General features: G+C 41.8%; 1 protein-coding gene across 6 annotated transcripts in view; it reads left to right on the top strand.

The window, feature by feature from the left end:
• Positions 1-17,108, top strand: part of TACC1 (transforming, acidic coiled-coil containing protein 1) — a 144,735-nt gene that overhangs the window by 110,109 nt on the left and 17,518 nt on the right. For 2 of the 6 annotated variants that reach the window (XM_011960683.1, XM_011960680.1), the window contains exons 3-6: positions 1,695-2,808; positions 7,453-7,513; positions 9,342-9,549; positions 13,305-13,357. In XM_011960683.1, the coding sequence (XP_011816073.1) occupies positions 2,003-2,808; positions 7,453-7,513; positions 9,342-9,549; positions 13,305-13,357 (1,128 nt within the window). In that variant the 5' untranslated portion in view covers positions 1,695-2,002. Of the gene's footprint in view, positions 1-1,694; positions 2,809-6,137; positions 6,174-7,452; positions 7,514-9,341; positions 9,550-13,304; positions 13,358-17,108 lie in introns of all 6 variants that reach the window. The other 4 variants (XM_011960682.1, XM_011960681.1, XM_011960679.1 and 1 more) reach the window with 3 other exon arrangements.

The raw sequence follows: 17,108 nt of genomic DNA, 5'->3' as shown, positions 1-17,108 counted from the left end.
CCAGCTACTCAGGCAGCTGAGGTGGGAGGATTGCTTGAGCCCCAGAGTTTGAGGCTGCAGTGAGTTGTGATCACACCACTGCACTCCAGCCTGGGCAACAGAGTGAGAGACCCCTTAAAAAAGAAAAAACAGGCTGGTGCAGTGGCTTGTACCTGTGACCCCAGCATTTTGGGAGACCAAGGCAGGCAGATTGCTTGAGCCCAGTGAGAGCAGCCTGGGCAACTTGGCTGTCCTATCTCTACATAAAAAAATAAAATAAAAATTAACCGAGCTTGGTGGCTCATGCCTGTGGTCCCAGTTACTTGGGAGGCTGTGGTGGGAGGATCACTTGAGCCTGGGGAGGTCAAGGCTGCAGTGAGCGAAGATCAGGCCACTGCACTCCAGCCTGGGTAACAGAGACACTGTCTCAAGAAAAACAAAAATGAAAACTATTGCTATGATATTCCAGTGGTACTTGACTCTGCCTCTGGATTAGGATTAGGAAGTAGGATTAGAGGGTCATCTCTTAATTTCCTTTAAAATCATGAGATATTATAACCAATTCACTGAGTTTTCTGTGCTACTCTTGTTTCAGATATCTATGTCAGGAAATCACTTTGTGCTTTAATGAAATTACCTCATTCACACTTTCCTAATATTTGCAGCACTTATCCTAGTAAGACCACAATTAAAAAGGATTTTTAGTTTTCACAAGTGATTTGGAGAATTCCTAGTCTGGCTTAGAGACAGAGGTTCTAAAGAAAAAATAACTTTTTTGTTTTATAATTTGTGTCTTAGTGAAATAAGGGCTATTTGTTTTAAAGCCATTTCCATATCTGGTTTTTCAAATTAGCTTTCTTATTTGGTTGTTTTAGTTTTTAGGTCTACAGAGAGATGATTCTGAGTTGGTCACAGTAGATTTTTTAAATTTATTTTTGAAACAGTCTTTTTAAATTCTGTTCTGTGGATACTTGTGGGTTTTTTTCTTTTTTTCTTTGAGACGGAGTCTAGGCTGGAATGCTGTGGTGCAATCTCAGCTCACTGCATCCTCCGTCTCCCGGGTTCAAGTGATTCTCCTGCCTCAGCCTCCCGAGTTGTTGGGACTACAGGCATGTGCCACCATACCCAGCTAATTTTTGTATTTTTAGTAGAGATGGGGTTTCACCATGTTAGCCAGGATAGTCTCGATCTCTTGACCTCATGATGTGCCCGCCTTGGCCTCCCAAGATACTTGTGTTTTTAACATCCAAAGATTCAGATCTGTTCACTGCATAAGGTTCTGACCCTGAAGCTGTCCGGCTGTGCCTAGGAACTGTCTCAGCGCCAATCTGACTCCCTGCACTGTAGCTATTGATTTCTAAAGATTCCTCCAGACCAGTTTTACCCTACAGAATGTTAACATCACATAATATACATTGCAGCAGACTCTTGCTCTATTTATCCTTTTTCTAAATAGTCCTTTTGGTGTACTTGCCATTCGTATCACGTGGATAATACGCATACACAACTTGGGATAGGAAAATTCATTTTAGGGTGTTGTGCTACTCTTCTCTTTTAGGCTGTGCTGCTGCCATCCTTGCTGAACTTTAGAGATGGTTAATAAAAGCAAAGGGGGAAGAACTTGCTATTTGTTTATATGAATTCAGGTAGGAAAAGATATTTACCAATGACAGAAAGATAATTCTTTAATAGATGGTTTTTGTGTTTCATTTTAGAATCACAAGAAGCTGATGAAGAGCTTGTAGCAGAAGTGGTTGAAAAATGTTCATCTAAGACTTGTTCTAAACCTTCAGAAAATGAAGTGCCACAGCAGGCCATTGACTCTCACTCAGTCAAGAATTTCAAAGAGGAGCCTGAACATGATTTTAGCAAAATTTCCATTGTGAGGCCATTTTCAATAGAAACGAGGGATCCCACGGATATCTCGGCAGCCCTTGGAACAAAAGCAGCTCATGGCTGTGTAACTGCGATCTCAGGCAAGGCTCTGCCTTCCATCCCGCCAGACGCCCTCCAGGACGAGGCGATGACGGAAGGCAGCATGGGGGTCACCCTTGAGGCCTCCACAGAAGCCGATCTGAAAGCTGGCAACTCCTGTCCAGAGCCTGTGCCCAGCAGAAGAAGCAAGCTGAGAAAGCCCAAGCCTGTCCCCCTGAGGAAGAAAGCAATTGGAGGAGAGTTCTCAGACACCGATGCTGCTGTGGAGGGTACACCTCTCCCCAAAGCATTCTACCACTTCAGTCCCGAAGAGCTGGATGAGAACACAAGTCCTTCGCTAGGAGGTGCCAGGTTCCGGAAGTCTCCCTCTGACCTTAAAGAAACTCCCGGCACTCTCAGTAGTGACACAAACGACTCAGGGGTTGAGCTGGGGGAGGAGTCCAGGAGCTTACCTCTCAAGCTTGAGTTTGATTTCACAGAAGATATGGGAAACACAGAGGCCAGGAAAGCCCTTCCAAGGAAGCTTGGCAGGAAACCGGGTAGCAAACTGATTCCCAAGATGCAAAAAGATGGCATCAGTAAGTCAGCAGGTTTAGAACAGCCTACAGACCCAGAGGCACGTGACGGGCCTCTCTCCCAAACATCTTCCAAGCTATATCCTAGTCAGTGGGAAAACGCCAGCTTCAACCCCTTTGGGAGCCACTCTATTCTGCAGAACTCCCCATCCTTGTCTTCTGAGGGTTCCTACCACTTTGACCCAGATAACTTTGACGAATCTGTGGATCCCTTTAAACCAACTACGACCTTAACAAGCAGTGACTTTTGTTCTCCCACTGGTAATCATGTTAATGAAATCTTAGAATCACCCAAGAAGGCAAAGTCGCGTTTAATAACGTGAGTGACAGTGGGCGCTGGGTGTCGTGCTGTGTGTCTTCTCTGTGAGTTTGGCAGCTGGCTACTTTTGGCTTTAGTGAACTGAGTTTACCTTTGAGGTGCACCAAGGTTGATACAAAGCTCGTAATGTTATCCTGCAGTCTTCACTATTTGGCCTGTTGTGTGGAATCGGAAATACCGGAGGTTTCCTTTTCTAATTGTTGCCTTATTTCTGAATCCTCGGCTTAATCAGCTAAGTTCTTTTCCCCTGGCCCTAGAGACTTTTTTATGTTTTAAAAAAAAAGGCCGGGCATGGTGGCTGACACCTGTAGTCCCAGCACTTTGGGAGGTTGACACAGGTGAATCACTTGAGGTCCGGAGTTTGAGACCAGCCTGTCCAACATGGTGAAACCTGTCTCTACTAAAAATGCAAAAATTAGCTGGGCATGGTGGTGCATACCTGTGGTCCCAGCTACCCGGGAGGCTGAGCCATGAGAATTGCTTGAACCCAGGAGGCAGAGGTTGCAGTGAGCCGAGTTCATGCCACTGCACTCCAGCCTGGGCGACAGCAAGACAGCAAGACTCCATCTCAAAAAAAAAAAAGACATGAGATAGGCAGGTAGAGATTTCATGGTTTTCAGAAATCCTGGCTGGGCTGTTAGGAGTAATGTTATAGACAATTCAAATGCAGTGCTGGCCACCATCTTCGTATTCTTTATGGATAAAACAGAAATTCCAATCCTATAACTTACCTCTGTAGCGTCAATAACGTGGGAAATGGTCCAAAAGGGTCTTGTAGAAAGAAGACTTTTTACATAAACAGAAAGCTGTGATTTTTGTGGGAAACAAACCTACCACTAAAAATTGATGAGAATTCTTGTCTCTGTGTGTAATTTCTGGCTCATTGCCCAGAAGGTAAATTTTTAATAAGAATCAAGAATATTTTACATGATCAGTTAAAACTGAGTAAAGTAGTCGGTTTAGTCAATCCCCCATCTCTCCTGGGAAATTATCTGACTTTTGCAAGGTCCTTGGAGTTTTCAGTGTAATTACCTAAGGTCATATTCCATATCAAGTTTCAGTTTAACTTTGCTACAGGATTACTTTATCACAAAACTTGAGTAGATGATAATACAATCATACATCACTTAGCCCCAGGGTAAGCCACAGGGAAGTGCATCCTTTGGTGATTTTGTTGTGTGAACATCATCAAGTGAACTTACTCAAATCTAGGTGGTGTAACCTACTACGTACCTAGGCTATATGGTACAGCCTATTACTCCTAGGCTACAACCTTGTACAGCACATTATCATACTGAATACTGTAGGTGCTAGGTGTGGTGGCTCACACCTGTAATCCCAACACTTTGGGAGGCCAAGGTGGGAGGATCCCTTGAGGCCAGGAGTTCAAGACCAGCCTGGGCAACATAGAACCCCCCACCAGTCCCCTGTCTCTTTAAAAAATTTTTTTTAATTAGCTGGGAGTGGTGATGCATACCTGTAGCCCCAGCTACTCAGGGGGTTGAGGCAGGAGGATTGCTTGAGCCCAGGAGGTTGAGGTTACCGTGAGCCATGATTATGCCATTGTACTCCAGCCTGGCTGGCAGAGCAAGACCCAATCTTAAAACAAAAACAAAAACTACTAGAGGCAGTGTAACACAGTGGTAAGTATTTGTGTATCTAAACATATCTAAGCATAGAAAATGTACAGTCAGAATATAGTATAAAAGATAAAAAATAATACACCTGTGTAGGGCCCTTACCATGAATGGAGCTTGCAGAACTGGAAGTTGCTCTGAGTGAGTCAGTGAGTGGTGAGTGAATGTGAAGGCCTGGGACATTACTGTATACTACTGTAGCCTCTATAAACACGGTACACTTCAGCTACACTAAATTTATTTAATTTTTTTTCCTTCATTAATAGATTAAATTTAGCTTACTGTAATGTTTACTTTATCAACTTTTTAATTTTTTAAGAAATTTTGACTTTTGTAATAATACTTAGCTTAAAACACAAACACATGGTACAGCTATACAAAAATATTTTCTTTCTTTATATCCCTATTCCGTAAGTTTTCTTTGTGTAAAATTATTTATTTCTTTATTTACTTTTTAAAATTTTTGTTAAAAACTAAGACACAAACACACACATTACCTAGGCCTACCCTGGGTCAGGATCGTCAGGACATCACTAGACAATAGTTTTTCAATTCCATTATAACCCTACGGGACCACCATCGTATACACAACTGAAATGTCATTACATGGCACCTGACTGTATATCCTTTTGTGGCCCTGTGACATTTTACTAAAAAGTTTGAGTAAAATGTAGATGTAAAGAAGGACCAATGAGATGCAGGATGAAATATGTACAAGGAGTATGAGAAGCGCTGTGCTTGTAGTTCTCACTATAGATCGGTTGGGGAAATGCTTCTCAGCATTGCTATGACTTAAAGAAAAACTCTGGATATCATGGTGACTTACAGCAGAAAGGAAGATGCCCAGAGGTTTAAAGAGCAGAAGGATCGACTTCAGGACCAAGAAAGTAGAGAGATGTAGGAACCAGTTCCTCAGCAGCCCCAGAATGGCTGAGGGGAGTGAAATGTCATTAGTAGCTCTCGATCTGTTCCTTGATTGTATATAAGCAGTTAAATGGTTGTTGGAAAATATTATTGATTGGGTGCCCTCTTTTGTGGCTTTTAAGATTGGTTACTTCTCTCTAGACAGCACTTAGGGTATGTACTGGGCACATCACTGCCTAGGTACTTCCTCCCCTAAATGTGGGATGCTTCTGCCTACTGAAGTTGATAAGGAGTCATTTGTGAATCTTTCAGTTGCATGCCACCAATGCATTAAATAAGATGAAATCTGGGCCAAAGAAAGGGTCATTTATTCTACACTTTATATTCAGCAGCAAGAAGCACCATCTCTTGAGTCCTGCCACCCTCACCCAGTAACCTTTTTCCCCTATTCTGTTTTTGTTCAATGAACTTCTTGATCTAATACACTTAATAGGGGTTTAAGTCCTTATGCAATAAAAAATCTTGTCGTCTTGTTCTTTTTAGAAGAAAGGAGTGCTAGACCTCTTGGAAGTTTATTTTTCATCTATAAATTTGAATTTGTGGCATTTCTGAGTGTTTCTACCAGTCTGTTTTGTAGATGAGGTCTGTTCATTATTCACTCACTAGTGATAACATTCATGAATACATTTTTAATTTGTATCTCACCTCATAGAAAGAATTGTGCAGCTTTTACATCTGCCAGACTAGAGTTGAATATTCCAATCTTTACATGATTTTTTTCTCCATCTGTCTGTCTCTTTCCTGTCTCTAATTTGGTTGGTGCATCAGGACTACTGAACAAGTGAAATTTCTCTGTTTTCTGTTGTAAGTACTCCTGCTGTTTCTTTTGTCACTGGGACCGTTGGCAGTTTCCTCTCCCCCTTCCCCCAGCCATCTCTCCATAGCATGTTTGCTTCTAATTCTGAGTTTGATCTTCTGATGATTTTTTTTGCATTTCATCAGTCACTTCATGAGTCAGCTTAGCCTTGCAGTTGTCCATACCTAAGGGAGTGGGGCTTGGTCTTTACACCTTAGGTGCTAGAGCTTGCGCTCCCTGGCTTGGCAGGTGTCACGTGGCGCTTTGACTATACCAAAAGCTGGCTTGGCCCCAAGATCATCGCAGCAGTGGTTTGAGGGACTGTTCTGCTATTTAATATTGGAAATCATTGGCTTTTTTGGTAGGATAAAGCTACTGGCTTGGAACAGTTAATAAATTTTACTGAGTCAGCTCAACTTGAGTTTGGTGGAAGAGGGTAGCACTCAGTAAGAAGATTAGGGAAAGAAGATCATGAACTAGTGATTATGCACATTCTGGTAACTTATGTGCTTGTCTTTGTATTTTTTCTCACAAAAGAAAAAAGTTGCAAATAATTTTTTCTCTTTTTTTGGTCGCAGTGGTGTTTTTACTGGAAATTCTAAGTTTATTAGAAGAGAATCTGAATTAGTCCCGTGATCACAAGTTGTGTGCTAATCTACAAATAACAGGTGGTTCAAGCTTCCCCAGTTTCAGGCTTTGTGCAGCATGTGACATTCATCTTCCATCTTACTACTTAATAGAAATGGTAACAGTTTACCCACATATTTTTATTTTTATACTTTTTATTGACAGTTCTTCTCTGTGAGCACACAAGTCTTAACTGGAACTGTTTTATGAGACGTCTATGGGTTTTAGTGCAATAAAGAATTTTTAAAGAATTTGGTCCAGTGTGATGATTTTTCTAATGAACGTCAAAGCCAAGTGAGTGAGGCTCCGAGGAACTGAATGTCTCCAGCTGCTAAGGCTCTACTGTCTGAAAAGCTTTTCGTGGCGTGTAATTAAAAACCATAGACATTAGAGTGCTACTGTTTGACAATTCACAGAAGCAAGCGGAGGGGGTCTTTTCAGAGAATGAGCCCCACTGTAGGTCTTTACTTACTTCGTCTCTCTGGAGAAAACTCAGAGGCATAAAAGGTGTCCCTGCCTCTCTCATGCGGCGATGTATGATTTGTGTGGTGCTGTACGCTTTGGCTTCTATCCGCACACACTGCTCTCTGCTCCATTTCATACCTTGACAGTTGTCAGTGTGATTGCAAACTGGCTTGTTTGTGTTTCTTCTCTTTCTAGGAGTGGCTGTAAGGTGAAGAAGCATGAAACTCAGTCTCTCGCTTTGGATGCATGTTCCCAGGTGAGTGAGTCTGTGTCCATCCCCAGAACGTCTCTTAGACTGGGGTCCCCTAGTGGGAGTTTGCATCCCCCTGGTGGGTGGTTCAAAAGGACTTTCCAATGGGTGCCTGAGTACTCCGTTTTAAGCAGATCCTTACTGTCCCTGAAGAGAAGGCCCCTGAAGACAAGGAAACCCTTTCACAATGACTTTTTTTTTTTTTTTTTTTTTTGGTAAAATTCCCACTTTAAGTGCTACAAAGATGCATCACCATCACCACAGGGTGTGAAAGTCTCCAGGGCAGCAAAGGGAAGATCTGAAATATTGGTGTAGGTGCTAAGAAGATAATTGACTAATAACTGGATGGTATTTTTCTTAAGTCAGATGGTTTTCTAATTCATTGCTTTCAACAATAGAGGAAAACCTGAGTTGTCAACTGATCTAAAAATAGTGTTTGATGATAGATTTTTTGGGGCACGTAACTTGGAAAGGGGTTCAAAGAATTGAAAGGCACTTACGTTACAGAAAGAATTACCTTCTGTTTCATCTATTGTTTGTATAAATAAGGTTTCTTAATGATTATATTTATAAAAATAGAAACCAGGAATAAAATTGATATTGACCTTTGTTACATTCTAGCAATAAATAGTATCCATCCATGACTGTATAGACTAATTGCAAAACAAATAAACCGAAACCCAGGCCCATCTGATTGCAGTGAGATCCTTTTGTTCTTTTTAAAACTTTGTCAGTATACTTATTACAGGAATAAATTCATTGTTTAATAGAGTTCAGTTTAACATAACTTATCCTATACGATTTGGACCAGAAACTTGGTATATGATGTAAAATGTAAAAAAGGGGTGTGGTGGGGGAAATTTGCAGTCTGAGTTATTTTTCATCTGTTACAAATGTGTAAAAGATTCTCCCAGATTTTGCTAAAGTAGGCAGCCAGAACTATGAGAAATTTATCTTTGGTCTTCTTTAAAAAAAAAAAGAAACCCCAAACCCATTTATTGGATATAAAATAAAACCCATTTATTGCACTGTAAAAGTTTTTAAGAATTAGTGCAATAAAACATTTTGTAATTGATATAACAACTTACTTTTGTGTCTGATAATACTTATCAAAACTTGCAATATTTTGAAAATAAGTTATGCATTAATATAATAACTCTCCAGCAGAAAAAAATTGTAAGACCTGTAGTCAAAGAAAAAAGTTTCACAGAGACATTGGATAGAGACCTTTAAAAGACTTTCAGCCATGCAGATGTTTTTCATTTGGATTTCATGATGGAAGTGAAATGGAAATACAGATTTAGAGAGGAAAAGGAATAACATAAACTTCTGACTTATTCAGGAACTTGTTAGTGTAAATTTACATATGGTATCAAATCACCAAGGTAACTAGATAGCATTAATTAAGCAAATTCAGTATTTAGAATATTCCAGATATTACGTTCTTTGTAATTATTTAAATTTATGCCAAAAAGTTTTTAGCTGTCACTTGAAAATGCAATGGGGTACATAGATTTTTTAAAAAATTAGGAGGTATACAAGCAAAAAAATTGAAAACCATTGTCTTAAACCACTTAAACTGCTTGCTTATAAACTTAACCTAGAGAAGATCATTTTTTAAAACCTCAGACTCAAATTACAGAAACTAGGTTCTATAAAACAATATCTCACAATTGAAAGACTCCAACTTCCTCCTTGCTTTGTACCCTGATCTGTGGTTAACCTCTCACATATCTGTATGGAGTTGTGTCTACCTTGTTCCATTCATGGGATGTCACTTTTCCTCATTGCTTGCCCTCCTAAAGGGTAGCATCTTCTCTGTTGTGTTTCTCAGGATGAAGGAGCAGTGATCTCCCAGATTTCAGACATTTCTAATAGGGATGGCCATGCTACCGATGAGGAGAAACTGGCATCCACGTCATGTGGTCAGAAATCAGCTGGGGCCGAGGTGAAAGGTGAGCCAGAGGAAGACCTGGAGTACTTTGAATGTTCCAATGTTCCCGTGTCTACCATAAATCATGCGTTTTCATCCTCAGAAGCAGGTATGGAAGCATATCTTCATCTTTCTAATGTACATAAGCATGGAAATGCCTGAAAGCCTAATAAAGCAGGAGGCGCCTTACAGAGATTAAAGAATTGGGTCACTTGAAGGATAGATTTAGGATGCTGACCTATGCTTTGCTTCTTTACCCGGAAAAGGGACACAAAAAAAGGGCTTCTTGAAGTACTAGGAACGTAGGGATACTTGTGACAAGTTGTATAGGAGATGCTGATGTGTTTGAGACTCCTTGAATTTCTTTATAATTGTGTGTGAATATGGCCATATCTTAAAGTATAGTGGTGTGTTAGTTCATTTGCGTTGCTGTAAAGGAATACCTGAGAATGGCTAATTTATAAGGAAAAGAGGTTTATTTGGTTCGTGATTCTGCAGGCTGTAGAATAAGCATGGCACCAGTGCCTGTTTCTGGTGAGGGGGACTCAGGAAGCTTCCAATCATGGTGGAAGGCAAGGGGAAGCAAGTGTGTCACATGGCGAGAGGGTGGGAGGAAGAGAGGGGGAGGAGGATGCCAGGCTATTTTAACAAACATCTCACAGAAACTAACAGAGTAAGAAGTCACTTATTACCACAAGGAGGGCAACAAGCTATTCATGAGGGATCCGCTTCTATGACCCAGCCACCTCCCATTAGGCCTCACTTCCAACTGTTGATCAGGTTTCAACATGAGATATAGGGGACAAATATTTAAACTATATCAAATGGCCTATAAATATGTCATACGTTTGATTTTTTTGTGATTGTTACACTCATTGTTTAACTTAGAGAAATAACAACTAACATGTATGGTGCCTTAACACGTACAGGCATTGTTCTAAGTGCTTTGCATATACTCATTCATAGCAAGGTGTTACCTTTTTCTCCCTTCTTCAGAGAGACAAAGTAAGTCAAAGAAGTTAAGTGACTTGATTAAAGTCACTTGGCTAGGGTAGGACAGAAAAGCGGTATCTTTTTCCTCACCCACCACAAGGTTCATGGCTGAGACATCTCTAACAAAAGATCAACAAGAGAAAAGCATACAAATGTATTTAATGTAAGTTTTACATCACATTAGAGCCTCCAGAAATGAAGACCCAAAGGAACAGGGAAAACTGTACTTTTACAGATAGTTGTGCAGAAGTATAATTGGAGGACAGAAGGGCATGATCTATGGTAATAAACCAGGGGAACTTAGCAAGTCCTGTTTGTTTCAATTCCTCTTGGTGTCTGTGTCTTTCGGGATAAGGACATTATTTTTCTCTGTGTACAAGGAGGTCCCTCTGTAATGAGGTCTTATGACCTATTTTTGGGGGAAGGTCTGAGGGATTCCTTTACGGCCTGCTTCAGGGAAGAGGGCAGGATAGGGGCCGAGAGACCCCCCTGCTTCTGCTGTGTCCTCAAATGCGAAGGCACCATATTTTGGTGAAGTGTGTTCTGAACCTCGTCATTAGTAAATGGCAGAACTACATTTGATTCTAAGCAGTCTGGTTCCATGGTCTTTTAGCCACAATGCCAAAGTATGCAGAGATTATTTTCATGATACTAGGCTACTGTAAATTTTTCTGGTACAGATGTGGTAAGCTGAGATTGACCTGTGCACTGTGAAATCTTTGGTAACATGCTAATGAGGAACCTGGACTAATCAGGGCTGAAACCTCTTACTGATGGACTTGTCAGATCATTCTAGAGCTAAGCCCCTCTTTTGGGACCCCAGTTACATCCTTGGCCTTAAACCTTACTTACGAAAAGTTTAGAACTATGTTCCTGACTACATTAAACATTATTAAAAACTCAGATCTTCTTAACATAATTTTATATGTGGGCTTTTATGCATAGAATTTTAAAAGTCATGATCTGTCATTAAGCCAGGGAAGCAGATGGAAAGTAAGAACTTGGAGCAATTTATTCCCTCTGGCCTCCTCCTCATCCCAGGCCTCAGTCTCTCATAAAATAATGTGCCAGGCATTGTTCCTTCCTGATTTATTCCTATACTGCCTTCTGCCCTGACATCTTTCCCTAAGCCCTTGTTTGCCATTCCCCTAGTTTCTTGGGGTTAATCCTGAGTATTCTTAACACCTGCCTTGGTTTTTTTCCATCTGAAGTGTCTTCCTTTGCCGCCTCCTACACAGATCTGCACATCCCTTCAGGTCTCTGCAGCATGCTTTATGCTCCCACATTTCCTTTCCCCCTTCCTGTTCCACAGTACCTAGTGCAGTGTGTTAATTACAGGAAGGTAATATTATAAACTTACTGAGTTTGGAGACTACCAGACAGTCATCTTTGAGTCACCTTTGACACAGTACATGGTAAACATTTATTGAATTATATTCTTCCCCACTGGAGGAAATTCCTTCAACAAAAATTTATGTAGAGAGCTGGTACCCTGTGCCTACAGTGCTGTCTTCAAAGTTAGCAAACAGCAAAGGGAACAGATTTGAACAAGTGGTTACATTGTAACTGATCAGCCACATCACAGGCAAGTGGAGGCTGCGGTCCTGGGTGTGGGAGTGGCTACAGGCCCTGTTAGGTGAATCCCGACTGTGTCCTGGGGAGTGTCCCCTTGGAACTGGGTCCTGATGGATACTTACTAGATGTTCTCCAGGAAACGAGACTTTTACACAGCCGTGGGAAGGAAGCTGCCATGTTGGTAAAAGGCCTGGTTGTTTTCTGTAAGTACCTGGCCAAGTGGGAAACAAGGTCATAACATGGAATCTGGGCTTGATCCTATAGGTAGGGAGGGGGAGGTTGAAGGTTTTTGAACAAGGGAGTGATGGTCACATTTGTGTTTTAAATAATTAGCTATTGACAACAATAGTAGTTAGTGATTGCCATGTGGAGGATTGTAACTTTAGATTGTAAACTTTTTTATGCTTTTCTGTATATTTTATGTTTACTTTAATGAGTGTATCTTCTGGTTATTTTATTTTTTATTTTTCTTATTTTTGAGACTGAGTTTCGCTCTTGTTGCCCAAGCTGGAGTGTGGTAGTGCTATCTCAACTCACTGTAACCTCCACCTCCCAGGTGCAAGCGATTCTCCTGCCTCAGCCTCCCAAGTAGCTGGGATTACAGGCATGCGCCACCACGCCAAGCTAATTTTTGTATTTTTAGTAGAGACGAGGCTTCACCATGTTGGCCAGGTTGGTCTCCTGACCTCAGGTGATCCACCCACCAAAGTGCTGGGATTACAGGCATGAGCCACCGTGCCCAGCCATCTTCTGGTTATTTTAAATGTCCCCCTCTACCCTAGTAGAGTAGAGGATAGACCTGAGACAAGGTAGCCCATTTGAAGGGTGTGGAGGGGAGAATGAGTTTAGTTGTGCTGGCATGACTTTTAAAGCTTATTATCTTATCTGCTGCATTAATTAGATCAAGGCCACCATTCTGGGCTGGAATTTAAATTCACTCCGACTTGATGATAAAAAAATCAGTGTTACACAGTGTCCCCTTTCTGAAATAATGCCACAGTTAGTACAACACATTTTTCCAAACTTTAAATGGACACAAGGGGGCAGCCTTGCTGTTCTTTCTGCCTGAAGGCTGACGACCTGTTCTGGCGACTAACCACGTGCTCCTCTTCTGAATGCCGTGGACTTATAACAACGCTCAAGAAAATGCCAGCGTCCCTTTTAAATAAAATCTTAAAATGCTTTTCACGTGTTCATAGTCATTCTCGGCCTGCACTGGCGTTTCCAAGAGCCTTTCACTAGGGAGGAAAGGAACCAACTTCTTGGGATAACTATAAAAATGACTTTCTGTCTTAGGCATAGAGAAGGAGACGTGCCAGAAGATGGAAGAAGACGGGTCCACTGTGCTTGTAAGTTCCTGAATGTGGAGGGCCGGATGGGGCTCAGATTTCTTTCAGTGTTTGTTTTGAAGCCCATGTGAATTTGTTAAATTCTGGTCAGTGTTAGGTGATGAGGATAAAATGTAAATAAGATAGTTTCTTCACTTGAGGAACACGTAGTCTCTGCAGCGTTCTGTAGAGTAGCCCTAGCTGCAGGTAGCTGTTAACAGAGCACACTTGAACTGTAGCTACTCAGAAAAAGAAGAAGCATAAATGTCTCAACTTTTTATATTAACTACATATTGAGATGATAACATTTCAGATGTATTGGGTTAACTAAGGTTTTTATTATTATTGTTATTATTATTATTTGAGACAGTCTCACTGTTCCCCAGGCTGGAATACAGTGGTGCGATCTTGGCTAACTGCAACCTCCACCTCCTGGGCTCAAGTGATCCTTCCACCACAGCCCCCCAAGTAGCTGGAACTAGAGGTGCGTGCCACCACACCCAGCTAATTTTTGTGTTTTTTGTAGAAATGGGGTCTTGCCGTGTTACCTAGCTGGTCTCAACCTCCTGGGCTCAAGCGATCTGCCACCTCGGCCTCCCAGAGTACTGGGATTACAGGCATGAGCCCCTGCACCTGGCTGGTTTACTTGGTTCTTTTTTTTTTTTGAGACCAAGCTTCACTCTTGTCACCCAGGCTGGAGTACAGTGACGCAGTCTCAACTCACTGCAGCCTCCGCCTACTGGATTCAAGCAGTTCTCCCTCAGCCTCCTGAGTCCTCCTGAGTAGCTGGGATTACAGGCATGTGCCACCACACCTGGCTAATTTTTGTATTATTAGTAGAGATGGGGTTTCACCATGTCGGCCAGGCTGGTCTCAAACTCCTGACCTCAGGTGATCCACCCGTGTTGGTCTCCTGAAGTCCTGGGATTACAGGCATGAGCCACTGCGCCTGGCCCGTTTACTCAGTTCTTAAACTTTTAACTTCCTGATTCCCAACTGATACATCCATAAAATGAGTAGCACCCATCTGCCTCATCAAAATGGTTGTAAGGATAAGATAAAATGATAACGTGAAAGATTTAAGCTGTAAAGTGCTAGAATACAGTAGTGGTGTGCTAGAATATACTGTTGTGTTAGAATACACTGGTGTGGTGTTGATAGGAAACACGTGGAAATAAGAGTGAAAAAGAAGAGAGTGAAAAGAAAAATGGCAAACACTGTCTCTGAAGGCAGCTGGTGAGGAATATATTATATGCTGTGACCTTTTAAAAGCAACTCCATCTGAACTTCCCAACATAAATTAACTCCTACTTCCTTAGAACATTGAATAAACATTGTATAAAGAAATTTCACCATGCAAAACATTGAATGAAAAAATCATCTATTTAATCCAGCATTCACTTTTTAAGTTTCTCCGTGTTGCTCTGAAGTTCATTCCAATGCAGTCTTGTGCCCAGCGGTAGGTGATGGCTGGACTGAGGCCAGAGTACAATCAGTGGTGGGAGTCAGTCTCTCCTTGCTTTTCAGCTGTTGTTCCACAGCATTTTTCATATAAGAAATTAACTTTTCTTTTTAAGTTTAAAATTTTTTAAAAGGTGAGTTCATTTGACTTTTTCGGGCATGTCTCTGTTAGAGTACGGCAGGGGCTGGTACTGCTCGGTTGTGATCGAGGACAAATGAGCACAGTCAGCACACTGCCACAGATTAGTGGTGCGAATTCTCCTGCTGCGAGGACACAGCCACGGGAATCTGTGGCATCTGTGCTCACTATAAATTTGCAACCAGGAGTACATTGAGTTCTGTTGTCTACTGGTCTTCGTTGGTCCTCAGTTGTGAACGTTTTGAGGGACTGGGAGAAGCATTGGCAAACGTGAAATGAAGCCCTTTTGGAAGGATGTGATTGATTGATTTAGCATCTTCATTAAAGACATACTAGATGGCCCAGGCCTAAAAGAGATCTTCTGGCCAATTCTCTATAACAAGCTTGTCCAGCTTGCTTAATTTTGTTGTTGTTATTGCTGTTCTGATTGGTTTTGTTTTAGGCTGTTAGCAGCCTGAAGCTATGGTTTTTAGTTTTTGTCTCTAGTGATAAGCGGAAAAGAGGGATGAGGAAGGGGCTTTACTGCCCCAACCAGAAACAGAAACTAAGAACCCATGACTGCGTTCTCTTCCTTGGACACCCCTGTGAGATGTTCTGCACTTTTTGATAAGCAACCTAAAAGACTAAGGAATGTAAAAAGTTAAATCCTAGGAGACTGGAAAAGATGGCTAAAGTAGGCAAGGGCATACATTCCTGCCCTTACACCTGTAAGAATTGTTGCATTTTGAGTAGTGAGGCTTGTAAATGTGGCCAGGCAGAGAGGAGAGTGACTGGGGAAAGCCGGCAGGCTGAAGAGCCCACTCACCTGGAGACATCAAACACCATCTAAGGTTTGATCTCCCACCTCCTGCTCAGGATACTGCCTCTTCTGGACCCCACATGTGTTAGCATTGAGTTGTTAAGCAGACAGACTGAATTCATTTACCTTCTTAACAAATGAATGAGATGCTGAACTCTGTAATGGACGTTGATGTTTTCCTGGCGATGAAGATTTTTAGGGGGCTTATTTCCCAAATTCTCACGAACCTGGTAGCCATGGAAAGCACTGAGAGTCTGTTTCCTAAAGTTGACTCAACCTCGTGGCTTAAACTAAGAACTCACAAGAGACAGACCCATGAAGTGTTATTAATTTAGAATCAGAAGTGTAACAGTGAGGTGAATCAAGTCTCAACCTGACCTCCTGTATTACTTCCCTTTAAGCAAGTAACAGTTTCTTGATAAGAAACAAGGCACAGGAAGTTAATGAGATGATTCAGATGTCCAGGTGTGTATCAGCTATCTGCTGCTGTATAACACATTACTCCAACACTTAAAGCAAGTGTTTATTATCTCATTGTTTCTGTGGGTCAGGAATCTTGGGCAGGTTTGCTGGGTGCCTCTGACTCAGGGTCTGTTGCAGGCTGCAGTCAAGGTGTTGACCAGGGCTGCAGTCATATCCAGGCTTGACTTAGGGAGGATCCTGGGAGGATCTGCTTCCAAGCTCACTCACGTGGTTGTTAGCAAGTCTCGGGTCCCCACTGGCTGTCGGCAGAGACGTCGGCTCCTTGCCCCATGGGCCTTTCCCTGTAGCTTCTCAAAACATAGAAGTCAGTTTGTTCAGAACCTAACCTCAGAAGTGACATCCATGACATTTGCCATATTCTAATGAGTCACTAAGTCCAGCCTACACTTGAAGAGATTACAGAGGGAGAGGATTAGTACTGGAGGTAGGGGTTATTGGGGGGCATTTTAGAGGCTGCCCACTGCAAGTGCCTTCTGGTTCTAGTGGTAGATCTATCCCAAGAGAGAAAAGAGAGGTTTTGTGGGGACCTTGGACTTCGGTTGGCATGGTGGGCTGCCCTCCCCCAAATGCTGCTGGAACATGGGCACTGCTGGCTTGTGGCTTTTGTATTTTGCTTTTCTGTGGCTTGAGACAGGTTTCTGTTTTGGGCCCATGGCTGAGGTCTGTGAGGCTGCATGCTAAAATTCTGTTTCTGAGCATTTTCTAGAGAGAGGGTAAAACTATATAATGACTCTGAAAAATTTAAAAGCCACTGGTCTACGTTCACCTTGGACTTTCTGTTTAGTGTTGATTCACACAAGATGTAACTGATCGATTATAATCAATAACTAATTGATTAGTTATCCCACATTTAAGATTAAGATTATTCCAGGTCATTTTGGCATTTTGGA

Source organism: Colobus angolensis, unplaced genomic scaffold, assembly GCF_000951035.1.
Source record: "Colobus angolensis palliatus isolate OR3802 unplaced genomic scaffold, Cang.pa_1.0 Scaffold52, whole genome shotgun sequence".
Taxonomy (NCBI): domain Eukaryota; kingdom Metazoa; phylum Chordata; class Mammalia; order Primates; family Cercopithecidae; genus Colobus; species Colobus angolensis.
The sequence above is the reverse complement of the archived record's forward strand: the minus strand, read 5'-3'. Positions and strand labels throughout refer to the sequence as shown.